This window comes from Eucyclogobius newberryi, unplaced genomic scaffold, assembly GCF_026437365.1.
Source record: "Eucyclogobius newberryi isolate DKJ021-1_F unplaced genomic scaffold, fEucNew1.0.hap1 SCAF_15, whole genome shotgun sequence".
Classification (NCBI taxonomy): Eukaryota; Metazoa; Chordata; class Actinopteri; order Gobiiformes; family Gobiidae; genus Eucyclogobius; species Eucyclogobius newberryi.
In genome coordinates, this window is record NW_027315779.1 from 16,549,504 (window position 1) to 16,566,720 (window position 17,217).

Below are 17,217 nucleotides of genomic sequence, written 5' to 3' on the forward strand. Positions count from 1 at the left end.
TATATTCCTGCAAGTAGGCCTGTCCCTTTAGAAGTGTTTAACCAACTAGGTCCAAGCACAAATGATAGTCAAATCTAACTACACTCAGTAGCCTCTTCAACAATACTCAATTTGTATATTTCAAATTGTGGTTTGTGTTGCTAGGGCACTGTATATTGGCTTTGTTTGGTGTATGGAAACTTCTTTTTCTGACTCACTGTGTTCCCCTTTTTGTTTCTGCAGTGTCAGTTGTAAGAAGTAACACAACATAACTGTTGCATAAGAAGATTGAATTAGCCACACTGAATCAAATGTTGAGTGAGTCACATGGTTTGTGAGCTTGAAATCTTCCCCGTCTGGAGCAGTGTCCTCCGATTGGCTGTGCAGAATCAAATCAAAGACTCCATGACCTGCCCCTCCCTTCTCAGTGACTAATGGCCCATGCTTTCGCTGTTTCGTTCCCCTTTTGCCATTATTGCACTTACAGTTTGGCCTGAGTTCATGCCAGCTTATCACTGCTATCAGAGCTGATAATTATTGGAACACCCTCTCATCTTGCGTCATGTTGACTGACTTTAGACTTAAGCAATTTAGTTGAAGTTTTTTTCTTGTTGCTCGATACGGAATATTAGAATTTTGTTTATTTTTTTTAATTTTTTTTATAAGTTATTCATTCATATACTTGGCACTGACATCAATCTCTGCTTGCCTTAAATCAATACTGATTCTGACCATAGGTTGCAACGCCCGAGTTAAAAACAGATGACTGCAAAAACAAGATTTGTTGGAGATTTGATATGCAACACCTTTATTAAAATGTAATTCTAGCCAGAATCTTTAGTCCTGGAAATACAGGCAGTGTCTAATGGCCGTGCTAGTGGTGTTAGCAGTGGTATGAATGAGCCACACATGTTAGAAACCGGAGGGGGGATGTAGGGATGTGGGGGAGGAGGAGGACTATAGCAGAGTGGGAGGAGGAGAAACCGAGCAGTAGAGCAGCATGTGCGTATACTCGAAATTACCAGCAATATAACGCATATGTAAGAGGTGACTATAGAGGGAAAGAGGCAGGTTTCTGATGGATAAGCAGTGCATAGGCTTCCTTTTTATCAGCCAGTGAAGTGTGGCCGAATGATCTTTGAACCTACAGATTGAGCAACACGAGGAGGAGCAGCAGCAGCAGCAGCATCAAGAAAGAGAGAGGTAGAGAGACGTTAAATATAGTGCTAAACAAAGGCAGGACTGAAGCCGGTGCCTAGAGAAAGAGAAAAGGTGAGGTTGAAAGACTGGATCGGTCAGAGAGCTCTGGAACTATGCCTGAGTGAAGAGAGGGGCAGTGGAAGAAAGGCAACTTTTGGAGTGGAGGTTTTTGGGGAGGAGTATGAGAGATTTGAGAGTGCGCCAGAGGGAGGGTCAGCAGAGGCAAAGGTCTGCTTCAGAGTAATTGTGGTGACAGCCAGTGCAAGGCAACGGGCACCCATGTGAGACACCAAAGAATTAAAGCATACAAAAGATTGACTCGAGGACCAGGGGAAGAAGCAGCCAGATTTAAAGCTGGACTTCACAATGGGCGTGAAGAGCAAGGCTGCCCTGGCCATCGTAGTTCTACTGCTCTTCTTTGGCTCGCTTTGGCTACGTGAGTATTTTCTCCCTCCAATTCTGTCTGTGTGTGGTTTCTGTTTTGTACTTTAAGTCTATACAATCCTTCCCTTGTCTCAAGCACACATGTTACACATGAGGAATGTGTCACATGGGGCACTCCTTACAGATCCACACGGTGTGGACACTGCTGCTCCTGGAGGGAAACATGTGGTGTGTTTCTATTTTGAGCAACTGAATGTGATTCAAATGGTCTCGGAAGTGAGTTTGTGTGAGTGAAGATGGTAGTGTGCATTTATTACAGGGACAATTCACCTAAAGTGTCCATAGTAATTCATTCTAAAGCTCAAGACCCCTCAGGCCCCAGTCTCAGCAGGTTCCCCTGATGTGATTATATCAGGTGTAATCAAATGTCAGCACAAACAGTTCACAGTATCCTGCTCTATGTACTTAGTATCTGGTTTTGTATATGTAGTATCCTTTTTGTGTTTGTGGAGGATTGTGCTTGAGGTCTGTGATTCTGACAGAAACAGCAGGTTTCTGGCATCTGCTGACAAGTTTACTTTCTCATATGTTTCATTTAGGGACATCCAGGACAAAGGTCACAGGAAAATCCAACACTTACCAATGTATATACTAAAACAATTAGTGACTAAGAACAAGCTATAAAGTAGAGCTGTAGATACTTACTACAGTACTGCAATACTCATTATATATTGTCTAATTCAACGACTTTGTCATGAAAAATTGATTCAGCATGTGGGATATCTTTGTGGAGCACTGCCAAGTCAATTGAGGTCACAAAGGCTCACTGTGTCAAAGTCTAAAATAAGTTTACGTGGATTAAAATCAACATTGTGCTGTAGTCCAGTATGTATACCCAATGTTAAGTCGCTGTAGGCCTTGAATAAAATATTTCACGGATTCACTCAAATATTTTTGACTACTTTGTTTATCTCCCTCTCTTTTGTTTCAACAGAGGGCGGCCTGGACTACCACTGGGATTCTTGTATTAAGGGCTATAATAAGGTGAGCACAATTGATTTTATTTGTATCTTTTCCTGTCGCCAATTGTGTCCTTGTAGTTAATATTGACTTGATGGAATCGTTTCTGCCTTAATTAACCCTTTGTATTGCCCCTCACTCTGTCAGCTCCACCATCTGTCCAACAGCAGTGAGGCCACTGTGTTGGACGACTCTGTGCTCATCAAGGTGTGTCCTGGACAGACTTTTCAGGTGTCTTTGCTGCTGTCCCATCTGCAGGCTGGGCCCGCTGACCCTTCAGATGTCCTGCTGAAGCCCTATCTCGCCAGCTGGGATGAACTAGTCAGGTAAGATCACAACTTTCAACTGATTATCACACAGAGAGTACACGAAAACACAAAAGAACATGATTCTTTTGTGTTTTCGTGTACTCTCTGTGTGATAATCAGTTCAAATTTAGAAACAATTGTATACGTTTTATTATTTGTTAGTCTAATCTTTGTTTATTGTAATTGTAGATTTATGGAAGCTCTGGGTCCAATGGTGGGACTGATTTCCAAAGAAATAGAAACAAAAACTACTATCATCCGTCAGCTGGCCTGGTCACCTGACGACAATCCTGAGGCTGAGCTAAACCCTGAAATCCTCCCAATGAAGACCAGTGCGCAGCAGAAGGACCGCGCTCATACCTCTGCTTACCGCTCAGTACGCTCTATGATCCGCGTGGAGCTGGAGAAGGACATGGTAGACTTTGACCAACAGACAGACTCGGGCTGTAGGACTTTGCTGCGCCTCCACAGGGCGCTGCTCTGGCTCAAGCTCTTCCTGGAGAAACTGGCTGTTAGCCCAGTGACGGGCCGCCTAAGGAGCCCCTCAGACTTGTGCCGCGAAGCGTACCAAAAAAGCCTGGCAAATCACCACACCTGGTTTGTGCGACGGGCGGCGGAGCTGGCCTTCATAGCCTTGCCTGAGCGCAAATTCTTCTTCAAGCTGGTGTGTGTGCAGGACCAGGACGAACTTAGCATGGTGCTCACTAAAGTGGTCCGAGCCCTGGAGGAGGTCTACAACAGAACACAAATTGCACTGGAAGAACATGGTATGCTGGACTTGCCTTAAGAGCTACCACCTTCCAAGTCTGTAAATGCCATATGTTTACGAAGTGCTGCAACAATCAACCTAGAGCCACTTTGCCTTGAGTGAGACATTCCTCTCCAATCGCTGGGATGATGTGGTCATGTTATGTTCTATCATAAAGATGCAGTTAAAGGCAGCTGATTGATTATGAACTGTCTGAAAGCCCTGTGTAAACATTAAAAAGGCATGCCATTTTAAAGGGGGCTTAAACCCCTGATCAGAAGGGACCAAAGCAACATCATGTGATTCCACAGTGCAAAATACCTTAACTTCAGTTTGACCCACATTATGAGGACCACAAGTTCTGTGTTTTGGGCTGTACTTGACCCACAGAAGTGTGCCTTCTTGATGTAAAAAAGAGGTTTTTTGGGCCAAAATTTCTGAAAGCAGTATTAACATATTTCCCACTGTGTTGAGTGTGCCTGAAGAGGTGAACTATTACTATTTATATAAAATGCTTTTAAAGTAATATCTTATTTAAAGAGTTTTTACAATGAATATTACAAAATAATTATGTATAGTTTTATAGAGAGACACTTTAATTGTGATCTGAATTTTGATATGTCCTTTTTATAAAGACTCAAAAATTAAATTAAATCTCTTCTGATGAACAGCAATTGGTTGTCATGAGTTTCCTGTGGTTGGTGTACTTGTAATAGCGTCCTTTGACCAGCAGGTGTCCAGCTCCAGTGAGATTAGACGCCACTGTTGGCGTTTAATTTTCATTATTTTGTTGCGTCTGTAGGGTTAGGGTTAGGGTTAGAAAGATGTAGCATTCTTCATTCCAAGTTATGGAATGGATGGCACTTTTCAAATATGATTCAATGTTCTGTTGGGTAGAGTATTAACTGAGATATTTGTATTGATCTATATATTATTTATTGTGTTTGTAAGATAAATGTAAGTATATCATATAGCTATATAATGGCTATATTTGGCTTCCATTCAAGATAGTTTAAGTCCTGAAAAGTCACTAATGCTGTGTAATCCTTGTGACAGCTCCCTCTTGTGCAAGGAGAGAGAGTGAGAAGGGAAGGGCAAGGATATAAGCCTTAAGGGTAAAGGAGATAGGAGCCACTCGAAGGTCACCAAACGGAAGTTCACTTCTGATTTAACTACACACCACTATATGGACTCTTCTGAAACTTTGTTTATTTCGCGGCTATTGCAGATGATGGGCACAACCAATAGTAAGCTTAAGGTTTTTTTTGTGCACATACGGATAACCTGAATAATATTGTTTCACGTAAAAGCATTGGCTAAATTATAAACTAATCATAGTCATTTCAATTATGACGCTCCTTACAGAAAAGGTCAACTTGATTGATTTAAGTTGCAAACCCAAGCCTTAATTTGATCCCTGATTGGGGGAGTTCATAGTGGAGTGTAATGGGAGGGATCCAACAACTGTTTTGGCACGTGACATAGGTGTTCCAGTAAATATGGATTTACAATTCAAGCCCAGAGGAAATGTGTTATACACATAAGTAAACTGACCAAAACTAAAATATGTGATGCCTACCAAAAATGGTGTGTGAAAAAATGTATCAATAATCCCACATTTACTTGTATCGAATAAGCATTACTGAAAGATCACTGGTCTACTGAAGTAGCAACCATGTCTGTCAGGTAAAATACAGAATAATACAAGAATAAAGAATGACAAAGGACAGAAGGACCAAGAACACACATTTTTAAATTCCCTTAAATGACATTTATTTTTTTCTCTATCTTGTTTTTGCAGTAAACATGAGCAAAAATATACATACAGTAAGAGCAAAAATAAAGGTTTGAGAATAGAATCATCAACCCACAATATTCCAACATGTACAATTTATCATGTAATTCCCATCCCAGACTATCCTCGCAACACAATCCTATAGGCCAGAACTAGGCTAAGGGGGAGAGGTAACATGAGGCTAATTGGACCTAATTGAGCCAAACGTACATGGCGTTGTTTAGCATTTGTGCTGGATCTTGCTCTAGTATTCTGTACTTTTTAAAGCCTGAATTTTTATCACCACTGCAAGTCTCGTCCACATGATTTCCTAACATAAGCACATGTCGTTGCATTGAGAAACATCGGACCCACACATATACCGGTACATACATTGTGCACACCTTTGTACCTTTTCATAAATGTTGATACCCTTTGATGATGTTACATCCATGATAATACATTCTCTCCTCTTTACAACAAAATATCAATAAAAATATTCTTTATAAACAAAACAAGATCCTTCATATCATTTAATCTTTGATAAAGCATGTTTTGGTGACAATTGCCATGATGTCTTTGCTATTGATGATTCAGTTACAGCCACATGACAAATTATAGCCTATATTGCTTTTTGAGATAATCCCCCGCCCCACCAAAAAATGAGATGGAGATTTAGACATTCTGTGACACTGGGGGAACACTGTCTGTCCACCAGGAGGCACTGTTGCGTGGCCGTGAAATGATATTCCGTTGTATTGTGCGTAGTATCGTTTATATAATAGTACTATGTCCTCAGCCCTCCACTTCGCTTCTACAGCTTCTCTGCGTAACATTTATAGCTGTGATCTTTGGTTGAGGATGCCTGGTAGAATTTAATTTTGGAGTAATAATGATATGATAATATAAAGAATGTGGCAATGTCCAATTAAGTCAATAATCTATTTTTTTCCAGTAAAATGTGCCTGATTGAGGATTAAAGTAGAGAAATGACAGTGAAGCAAGAAGGAAAAGGAGAAACAAAGTAGGGTAAAGAAGTTCAGCATGCCTGCTCTGGATTAGCCAACCAGATTAAGAGATTAGAGTGAAATTAAGTAAGTGTTGCAGGAATGCCAGGGAAAAATGCAAGTGAAATTGTCATTGGGCTGCCACAAAAAGAACAGGATCATAAATAACATAGAATTGACACTTACATTACATTTTGTTTCAATTAGTGGTATTGCTTGTCTAAGCATCTGGATAAAATACCATTGACATTTTTATCAAAGGAATTGGAATTAGCCTTTCAGGCAAAGAGTTGATGATTTATTTGAGCAATTCTCATCAGATGTTTTCTCTATGTTATATATATTAATCAGCACCACTTTCAGAAAATTTAAGCTCAAACGTATCAAATTTAAACTGTGTCGATGTGGATAGAAGAGGTCTATAAGTACTCATACATGCACCTACAACTTTTCCTACTTACGCCTAAATTTAAATAATAAAAAAAGAGTTGGGTGACTTTCAGGGAATGACCATGGCAGAGTGAATGATTTGAGATAAAGGAACACAAACACAAACGTCTAATCCTCCTCTGCCCAAAATATTATGTACATTGTTCATTTCACTTCACAAAGGAAAAAAAAACACACTTCAAGTGCAAATAAATAAAAATATGACACATGCATCTATTTTAGATACATAAAAAATAGATGCAATAGAATAAAAACACTTGAAACGCAACAGTGGTTAAAGTTAAGGAAATGTTTGATATGAGCATGAAAGTATTGTAAGTATGAGTATGTAAAGAAATACGATACCCCCCAGGTTAAAATAACTTATGCAAGAAAAGTATTTTTGTGAAGAATGGGATCTAGCATTCATAATGTATGCCACTTAATGAATATTGCACAGTGCATGCAAATTCCCGACCTACAATATGAGATGTCATTGAAACACACACACGCACACACACACGCACACGCACACACAGACACACGCACACACACGCACACAGACACAGGCACACACACGCACACACACGCACGCACACAGACACACGCACGCACACACACGCACACACACGCACACAGACACGCACACACAGACACACACACACACTTCTTTTAAAGGTTTTGCAGATTTTTATATCAGATTCGTCTCAATGCACTCCCCCTGGTGGTCAGTGATAGTTGAGATAACTTGACATTTTAATACTGAGAGGTCGGACACATGGACCTCTTGCCTTATCGCACACTAAAGACAAAACACACATGCAAAAATGGCTTTGTCTAAGCATCCACTCACACAGGGAGAGATAAGTCTTCCAGATTATTGTTCTTTCACAAAACAAACATACTGATATAAGGTTATGATACCGGTAAATACTGTTGATACACATATTTTTGTATTGTAATTGATGTCTAATATAGAGGGATACTTCATACGGAGGCAGCTGAAGTGGTGACGCTTGCTGATCCTTGCAAAAGAGTTTAACTTTCTTTTCATGTATATCCCTAAGTTTGTCATGCACTATAAATAGACGTTAAACTAATTTACAGAAAAGTGAATGTGTTTCAAAGCTCATAAACAGAAATAATGACAGAATTTCCACCCATTTTAGGTTTTTGTCATGTTTTGGCTCACAGTTAAGTGAGGGTTGTAAACAGATTCTACAAAAGGGTAAAAATGCTGCCATGTGCTTCTGTATATGTGCAATGTCGCGAAGAATGAAGACAGAGGAGATTGCTGTAGTAAGTACTGCAGGTAAATGCAAAACCTAATGGTTTGTGTTGATCCTTAGTTTGAAAGACACACGTCCAGCAAACTTGTCCCTTTCGCTCCCAATGGGAATGTTGTTAGCGTTAATCTTGCACTCAATGTTGACATCTTCGTTGTGAGTAATGTTAAGGAACTTAACGGCGACCAAAGGCTGGGAGTAGTTCACCTAAAGAGAAAATATTGTCAGTGTACAATTAAGAACATTACATACCATTACATAAAATGTTATACCATAGATATATGTAGTTGTATCAATGCATGTCTTACCTGAGCTTTCTTTCCATAGTAAGGATAATACATAAGATTAAAAGTGCCATTAGGAGGGAAATACATCAACTCTCCAATCTTCTCACTGTCTTCCTTCTGCAAAAGAGAAACTGTCAGTTTTGTGAGTAATGTTTAAACATTTAACAAGCACATTAGACATTTTTCTACTTCAATGACATCCACTAATACGACAATGTTGAAGTACAATCTATCTTGAAATGATCTTGTCTAGTACAATCCTAAAAAAACTATGAGGGCTATAAACTAAATTATACAGTAGCACTAGCAATTAAATCAAGATGCACTCCACACTAGGGTCTTGTCCTCTTACCCATTCATCCTTGCCCACTTTATATCTCTGACAGAGGACATATCATGTTGCAAAACAGTGAAAGGAGAGAGTGACACACAGATGGAAATATGATACAGTGGAAATACAAACATGCAGTTACGTAAAAAGAGTGTTGATGGCTGATATTGCTGATAAAACAGTTAAGAATGGGCTGCGATCCACAAGGTTGTATCAACGCTTCATTGTGAGAGACAAAGGAAGTACCTTAGCACCACAGGTGACAAACGGAGCCTGTCCGCTCAGTCCAGGCAGCATCCCAATCACCTGGAACAAAACACACACTTTCACTCTTCACCAAAGACAGACTTTATAGGCAAAAACGTTGTCTGTATTGACAACATAACATTAAGTATGACATGTATTCACCTTCTTTTGCCCTGCACACTTTAACTCGTGACTGCTACTGACCATTGTGATCACATTTCTGTTTACTTCCATTCATTTCAATTGGAAACCAGTATATAAAGTAGGTTTATTTGTGTAAAATGATCAAATTCATGTGAACCAATAACGTGGCTTGAAAAGGGCTCTGTAGTTTGTATATAACATATTGTTGAGATTGGCAGCCAGCTGCAAAATCACACAGCCAGAGAAAGGGCCACAGTTATCAATTATTTTCACAATTAATTCTGGCAACATAAACTGGTCAAATGTATCAATATTTTAAACAGAATTGATTACATAGAGCGTATACAGTTTAATACTAATACAAGAAAGATTATAATTGAAGGATTTGGGGTTTGTTGCCCTATTGATATACAAATCTATTGACAGTGTTTTAACAAATTAATCCTTATTTCAAATGTATTGTTTTAACTGTAATCATCAAAATGTAAGAATATATTACAAAATCAAGAGTCACAATCGAATAAGGCACAACATTTGTCCTGTTTCTCTTAACCCTGATGTCACTTTTGATGCCTACTCATAGGTACAATATTATTGTACCTTGTGAATTTTACTGTTTTATAATGAATGTGATTATTTATGCTTTTTTATAATGCGGTTTTAAAGCACTAACATTATTGTGATTTCAATGTATGTTTTATTGTCTGCAAAGCTGTAAAATCATGACAAATTGCATTTTGCTCAACTGTGCTGTCTAAATAAATGATGATTGATTGATTGATTGATTGATTGATTGATTAATAAGGTTATTTTATCTAATTGTGTAGCTTGAGTCTTAGATTTATATTTTCATTCTCCCACAAATGGCAGTTGCCTATAATCCAGTGTGTAAAATAGTGTCCGCTCCTTCACCTACAGTACATCAGTTTTTTCTTTTCTCTTTGATTAGAAACAGCTCTGTGTCTCCTAGCAACACCATCCGTGCGTTCCTCCCCCCTTTTCTTCCCCCTTCAATGGCTCATTCCTCTCTTTCATACCCTGTTCAGTTTGATGATGATGCACGGCTTGCCGTCCTGGTATCCGTAGTGCCGGTCGTAGATGCCGGAGCAGTCTTCCAGGATGGTGCGGTTGAACTGGCAGGAGCGTTTGGGGTTGTTCTTCACCTCACCGCTGTCCTCCTGTTTGTAGTACTGGTCCGGGACACACTCATCATTTTTCTGAGCTTGAATTGAGTTGTTGTAAGCTGGAAGGTGGGAAGGAGGGGTTTATACAATGTAAAGTAATGCATGATAGTGCTGGGCGAAATGGTGATAGAGATTGAATTGTGATCTCATCCCCATGACGATATGAATATGCTTTTTGGTGATTGTCGTGATCCAGTGATTCTCAGTGTAAAGCAGCTCTATGCTTGAATGCTTTTCCACACTCATTCTTTCTACTGATCAGCCTCCGTCATACGCTGAGTGAGTGACAGGTAGATTTAACCAATCAGCAATGAATCTCAGAAGCAGCAAATAGCTTTACTTACCGCTTAAAGACATAAAGATACAAACAGCATGATCAAAACTATCTAAATCTAAAAAAGAGTGATACGATTTTTTTATTGCATAGTGCCCAATCATAATATACAGTATGAGTATTACATAATAAAACTTCTTCAGTAAATAAACAGTACTACTTTATTATCACTGCACCTTAATCAGCCTGATTGAGCATGATTCAGGCTTAATTAATACCCTAACCAACTCCTAACCATAAACCCTTATATAAGTAGTTACATCATTCTTAATAAACTGTTCATTATGAAAAAAGTCTTTAGCGAGGCTTTATTAAGGTTAATAAAAGTGTAGTTATTATAGAGTGTTAGCAAACAAGCCCATTCTAATTCTGCACATACATGACTTTGAATACATTATTATTAAACGCTGTCTTTAGTACGTATATTCTGGGAGACTTACGTGCTAGGAATTTGTCCAGGGCCTGAGCGTACAAGTCCCAAGTCTCTGTACTTTGGACGTCATAGATGATCTCAAAGGTTTCATCTGCTTTAGGTCTTATCACCATACCTGGAGGGGACAGGCAGAAAACAGGAACTATTACACAGATTCATCACATGTTTAGTATCAGAGTGGAGCGAAGGTGGACCTGGTGTGGAAAGACGGTCCTGCCAGGTGGGTTTGTGGTCATCCAGAGTCTGCAGCATGACGTACATCGTGAGTGCAAACAGTCCCGCCAGGAAGATGTAGAAAACTAGATAGAAGAGAAGAATAAGACCTGTGGACAGAAAGAAACAGGGGCTGTATTAATAACTGATCACAGTGAAGGATTTGTTTAGCACAGTACAAATAAATAAAATGCATGTCATTCACAATAAACATTTGGTTTAGAAGAGTTTCTGTCTTAAATATGAGCTTCGTATTTCCTCCTAAGGGTATCCAAAATATTGTCTATTGTGCAATATAGATACAATTTATTTTAATTTGATTAAGTCTATAACTTAATCAATTTCATATTTAAAGATGCACAATGTAACTTTTGTAACAATTGCTTGCTGCCATGGATTGATTTGCCTGAAATGTTCCACAATATGACATTTACCTTGTGAATTTTGCATTTATTCAATTACAGGTGTTTTTATTGCTTGAAAAAAACTCGACCTGGTTGTCTCTACGAACATAGACAATATAATCCTGGCCATAACACCATGACAATGCCCAATCTCATCTGATCTCCGAAGCTGGATGAACCAGGTGCATTAGTGGCTCTAATGCAAACTGCTGTTGTATCCTCGAGCAACACACTTCCCTCACCTTCCCTAGTTCCCCCAGGGCAACATTAGTCTCTTACCACAACCAAGTTTGGAGTGAAGAAATAAAGTGTCATGAAAGGCTGTATATAAATCAAATGCATTACTATGCTCAGTATGACATACTGTGGAACATTCTAAGCCAAGCAATAACATTTCCATGGATATAAGCAGGCTGTGGTCCTCCACCAGACAAGTTCTATAGTGCGTCTTTATATAGCTGTGCGATGCCCTACAGTTAGATGTGTGAGCAGTGGAGTAGTGAGCCTGCCTAGTGACAGCGCACATGTTTCACACAAGCGGCTCAAGAGGTGTCACACAAGGCAACTGTCACAGCAGGGGGAACTTCAACCCTCACATTGACAACGTATGAATTAAATGTATCAAAGTTTGACTGGGGTTTATCCTCATAAATGCTTTGGTGTGCTTTTATTTGGATGAAATTCATGTTTTAAACATACATCTCTTACAACAAATATAAGTTTAACAATAGACCAAATCAACTAGAATCTGTAGATTAAAATGCTTTGGCAGTGTGAGAATAAAAAGATCAAATAACCTCAGCTTCAGGTTTGTTTAGTAAGTCTCTTTAACACAGTGCAGATTGACAAATATATTCCACCTTTTTGCTCTTCAACTCAAGAAAAAATGAGGATGGCAGTAATTATGTACTCGAATTTGTTTTGAATTAAATTTTACACACAAAATAATTGACAGCTGAAAAGGGCACATTTCATTAATTGACACAATATGGTGTAAATGATAAATGATAAGCTATAATAAGCTAGTTGCTTAAGGAATGCAACTACCAAATTGGTAACCTAGAGAAACATTTGCGGTTCATTTTTCAATAACAACATTTGTCATATTCACACAAGCACACTTGAGCTCATTAATATTGCAGGACACACATCTGTAAAAATATGACATCTGCTGACAGTTTAGTGCGTGTGTGTGTCTGTGTGTGCGTGTGTTTGTATGTGTGTGTGTCTGTGTGTGCGTGTGTTTGTGTGCGTGTCTGTGTGTGTGTGGTGTGTGTGTGTGTGTGTCTGTGTGTGCGTGTGTTTGTGTGCGTGTCTGTGTGTGTGAGTGTGTGTGTGTGTGTGTGTGTGTGTCTGTGTGTGTGCGTGTGTTTGTGTGCGTGTCTGTGTGTGTGTGTGGTGTGTGTGTGTGTGTGTGGTGTGTGTGTGTGTGTGTGTGCGTGCGTGTGTGTGTGTGTGTATGTGTGTGCGTGTGCGTGCGTGTGTGTGCATGCGTGTCGTGTGTGTGTGTGTGTGCGTGTTTGTGTGCGTGTCTGTGTGCGTGTTTGTGTGCGTGTCTGTGTGTGTGTGTGTGCGTGCACGCGCGTGTGTGTGTGTGTGTGTGTGCGTGTGTGTGGTCTCTGTCTCAACCAACTCACACGTGAGACCAGGCTAATCCTCCCCAAATCACTGCTGCTTCAATCCAACATTTGTCTCTTCTCTTTCTGTCTCGTTAAGCTCCCAAAACACTAATTACATAACAGCATTTTCATTTCCTCAAACTAACACTGTATGACTTGAATAGCTGCTCTCTGACCCATTTCATTACAGAGCTGCAGTGTCTCGGGAGGGGGTGTTCCAGATGACAGAAACTGGAGGAGGAGAGCGAGGACCCCCTGGAGATCAGGTCAGAGACTGGGTCAGGACATTACAATCCTGGTCTGTGTAAGCAGACCACGCAGATAAGGTTACACTACAATTATTGCCTGTCTAACTGAATCAATCCATGTGTCTTATCCAGTCAGCATCTAGTATTTTCTGATACGGTTCTCCTTAAGGCACCATGTTATGAGACAGATGCTTTTCTATAGAGACAAAACAGTAAGCATGGTATATAATAGTTTTTACATATGTTCACTGAAAAGCACATACAGAATAATGTTTTTGTTTTTCACAGTCGCCCCTCGAGGCAACTGCTGTAGTGATTTTGGGCGTTACAAAAATAAATTTAATGGGAACCAGAAAGAGAAATCCAACAATAAAGATCACACATCTATAAACATACATTTTAGCGCTAAACCCAGATGATAATAGATACTAAAATTAATATCGATACTGAAAAGTTTTCATCACTTAACATCGTTATTAAGTATGTAACCTTTTTCTTAGTATCATATCAAGTTCATATGTTCACAGTTGTGACAACACTATTGCATTAATTTCATTGCATCATTAGAGGTAGAAGCCAAAAACTATTTTAGAACATATAAAATAGGCCCCTGTCATACAGCTGTTGGTCCCATGGCAAACATTTCATTGCACATCAAGGGGCACAAAATATAGAGAGTTAATTGCCTGTTACTCGACACATTGTTGTCCTGCACACCTGAGGTTTTGGTCGGGCCGCAGCTGAGAGGCCTGACCCTCTCCCTCCACACAGCAAGGAGTGCTATTAGCAAGCTAAGCACTACATCTGCTTCTCTCACACACTCGGAGCAATCCATAACAAATATGTCAGGGGAACCAATCTCCTCAGTGCCAGTACACTGGGGCACGCCAATGATATAGAGTCATAGAGCCACATATTTGGATTGTAACATGTTTTACAGCAACTGCTTGCATTTATTATTGCATTGCAGTAGTAATTTCAATATTTTTCATTACAAAATATAGGGTCAGATGAAGATGAAAATAATCAAATGTCAAAGTAATTTACAGTCAAATGTAATTATATATGTATTAGGATTGTCAAAAATGTATATCCAGATACTAATCAATACTAAAACTAATATCGATACTGAAAAGTTACTGAAAACAACACTAGTTTGTAAAGTAGAGTTGGGAATCTAAAGAAGCCTCCATTGAGTTATCAACCAGAAACAAATTAAAACATGTTTAAGCATTTGACTAGTTTAAATTTATCTCCGGTTTGATATTTTTGTGATAAAGTAACTTAATATAGGATCCACCATGTCCCTCACAAGGAGATGTTGTGCTATTCACAAATATGAGCCCATGCGGGGGTCTGTGACTGAGCACGAGGAAGGGGTCTTGCTTGCAGGTGGCTGGATGTCCCCTGGCATGGAGGGTGTAGGGTTAACTGTCCCGGCTGGTGATGGACAGGCCACTGGCTCTCTTTCACTCCAGGTTAGGATCACAGATGGCCGATGAAAGCAAACTGGTTCAGTATCCTGCTCTTTCCTCACTCATAATGGCAGGGAGTGTCCCTTTGCTTTCACTGTTAATTGGCAGGGCTTGTTATACACTCATGCAGCAATCGTCAAATATAAGACTGTAATAAATAATGCTAGCCTTGATGTAATCTCCCAAATTAAATTATGTTCTTGATGTTTCCAAGGTTTTTTGTTGTTTGATCTTATTTGCTTTGTATGCATTACCATCAGATCTGCCGAAGTGGTCTACACGGTAATTTTTATATCATTAAAGCGCTTAAAACAAAGCAGAAGACCCAAGAGATCCAGATTGCATTCCTCTTTGATCCTCCTGACATAAATTATATCCTGCCATTACCACCAGAAGCAACATGTGTTCAGACCAGATCTGTGCTTTGCTCTTTACTCTGTCATGGCTATAAACAGAGATAATTTACTCCAGGTTCAGCCGGTGTCATCCATGTTACATTCTGCATTGAGTGAGGAAGAACAGAAGGGGAAAGGACAAGTTTAGCTGCCGACCAACATATAGTGGTGGAGCGGCTACATAAATAGCCTAATTAACCAGCCTTAGAGCACAGCTTAAAAAGGCCAGCAGACCTTGAAGCACCTGGGACACACTGAGCTGGATTAAGGCATACTGTGTAAGAGGACTGTACAAAAGGAAGCAACGTTCAATGATAAAACAGTAGAATATGACAGATTGTCCATTCATGGACCATACCAAGATAACCCTAGAACTCATTAATTGCAATTGCAATCATCGCTAAGTAAACCTTTTCCCTGTGAAGCTTGAGAAAACTTAAAATAAACCAAAGTTCTTAAAAGTAGGTGACTTTACTCAAAGTAAGGTCCCACAATGATACTGCCCCAACAGCCAATGAAGTCATTAGATTAGGATTAAGTTGCTCACTGATTTACACTCACTGGGAGGGGCTGGGCTGGGGGTGATACAAATAGCATTTGGCCCTCGGCTTACTCAGATTAAAATGCGCCAATGTCATTAGAACAGAGCCATATGTGCCTATCATGTCATGAATCTTTCAAATAGTTCCAGGGAGCTTGATGAACAGAAAGTGAGACAGGCCAACATGTATCTGTACATATGAGGAAAATAAAATCACACCTACAAATCCCACAAATACTTTTTACCTTTACTGCAATGCCTGCCCTGACTGCGACTGAATCAAACCATTCATAATGTGCACTTTGCAACAGACAGAGACCTGTTCAGCAGCAACACTGCAGCAGCGGGCCCGGTCCAGCTAAAGCCAGCCCATATGCCTACACCCTTATGCTGAGAGCACTGCAGGGAGAGGAGCCACAGAAATTAATAAATAAATAAAGCATTTCATTCAGAATGAGCGTTTTACTGCCGGCGTTTCACGCAGTACGCGCCGCATCAGAATCAGCACCACAGAGGAGTGGACAGCGACATCCACCCCCTTAAGTTTCCACATGTTTCTAACAGAAAAAGGGAACTTCAGCCAAATACAAGACATACTACACAAGGAGTGACCTGTTACGGTGGGGTTGCGGCAGTGATACACAGTGCTGTATTTGACAGTACTTACCCCAACTGCTCGCCGTCCTGCCCAGAAACTCTCTCGTTCGTGGGTTCCATATAAACTCCTTCCAATCTCCCTTTTCTCCGTCTTTTGCCATTTTATCATACAACAAGACACTTCAAAATCACTAAAGATGCACCCTATGGAGCGACTCAATCTGCCTCAAAGCTAGACAAGAAAAAGCTTTCTAAAACTAAAGAGCTTAATGCACACGGAAACGAAATGAAAATCTGAGAACTAAAAATGGATGCGGAAGAGGAGCGTTCACAGAGGGCTACAGTGCGTGGATCTAGTGAGTGCCCTCCCCCCCAGCTCCTGTCTGCATGCCGCAGAGTTTTGATGAGTGGTGCAGAAATCTAGTGATACTGCGGTAAAGCCAGTACCCCCGCCCGCCTCTCACACTCACACCTCCCCCCATTCTTCATCCCCAGCAGAGCCCCAAGTCCCGCCCCTTTACCAGGGTGCGGACCAATCACACGCGCAGCATCCTCCTCTCACGCCAACAGCGTGAACCTGACTACGGATCACATGTCAACTAAATAAGTGTTTCTATTGGCTACTGGGTCC

At 40.1% G+C, this 17,217-nt stretch overlaps 2 protein-coding genes across 3 annotated transcripts; one reads left to right on the forward strand and one right to left on the reverse strand.

The window, feature by feature from the left end:
* Positions 1 to 924: 924 nt before the first annotated feature.
* On the forward strand, positions 925 to 3,895 carry gltpd2b (glycolipid transfer protein domain containing 2b). Its single transcript, XM_072446345.1, has 4 exons — positions 925 to 1,615; positions 2,558 to 2,607; positions 2,731 to 2,909; positions 3,081 to 3,895. The coding sequence occupies exons 1-4, from the start codon at positions 1,546 to 1,548 to the stop codon at positions 3,676 to 3,678; spliced, it is 897 nt and encodes a 298-aa protein (XP_072302446.1). The 5' UTR covers positions 925 to 1,545; the 3' UTR covers positions 3,679 to 3,895.
* Positions 3,896 to 5,387: 1,492 nt separating this feature from the next.
* Positions 5,388 to 17,043, reverse strand: LOC140360891 (sodium/potassium-transporting ATPase subunit beta-2-like). 2 transcript variants are annotated; one of them, XM_072446347.1, is made up of 8 exons: positions 16,657 to 17,043; positions 11,289 to 11,417; positions 11,102 to 11,209; positions 10,181 to 10,386; positions 9,000 to 9,059; positions 8,775 to 8,801; positions 8,444 to 8,539; positions 5,388 to 8,342 (listed from the first exon to the last, which is right to left on the reverse strand). In XM_072446347.1, the coding sequence occupies exons 1-8, from the start codon at positions 16,745 to 16,747 to the stop codon at positions 8,175 to 8,177; spliced, it is 885 nt and encodes a 294-aa protein (XP_072302448.1). In that variant the 5' UTR covers positions 16,748 to 17,043; the 3' UTR covers positions 5,388 to 8,174. The 2 variants fall into 2 exon arrangements, with proteins under 2 accessions (XP_072302448.1, XP_072302449.1); XM_072446348.1 differs by lacking the exon at positions 8,775 to 8,801 and having other exon boundaries at positions 16,657 to 17,042.
* Positions 17,044 to 17,217: the final 174 nt, after the last annotated feature.

Excerpts from the sequence above, each read along its gene's own strand:
- gltpd2b (XM_072446345.1), top strand. The coding sequence starts at position 1,546 with ATGGGCGTGAAGAGCAAGGCTGCCCTGGCCATCGTAGTTCTACTGCTC. Across the intron at positions 1,616-2,557 it reads CTTTGGCTCGCTTTGGCTAC|AGGGCGGCCTGGACTACCAC; the intron begins GTGAGTATTTTC and ends TTGTTTCAACAG. Across the intron at positions 2,910-3,080 it reads AGCTGGGATGAACTAGTCAG|ATTTATGGAAGCTCTGGGTC; the intron begins GTAAGATCACAA and ends TTGTAATTGTAG.
- LOC140360891 (XM_072446347.1), bottom strand. The coding sequence starts at position 16,747 with ATGGCAAAAGACGGAGAAAAGGGAGATTGGAAGGAGTTTATATGGAAC. Across the intron at positions 8,540-8,774 it reads AAGTGGGCAAGGATGAATGG|AAGGAAGACAGTGAGAAGAT; the intron begins GTAAGAGGACAA and ends TCTCTTTTGCAG. Across the intron at positions 8,343-8,443 it reads ACTATGGAAAGAAAGCTCAG|GTGAACTACTCCCAGCCTTT; the intron begins GTAAGACATGCA and ends TTTTCTCTTTAG.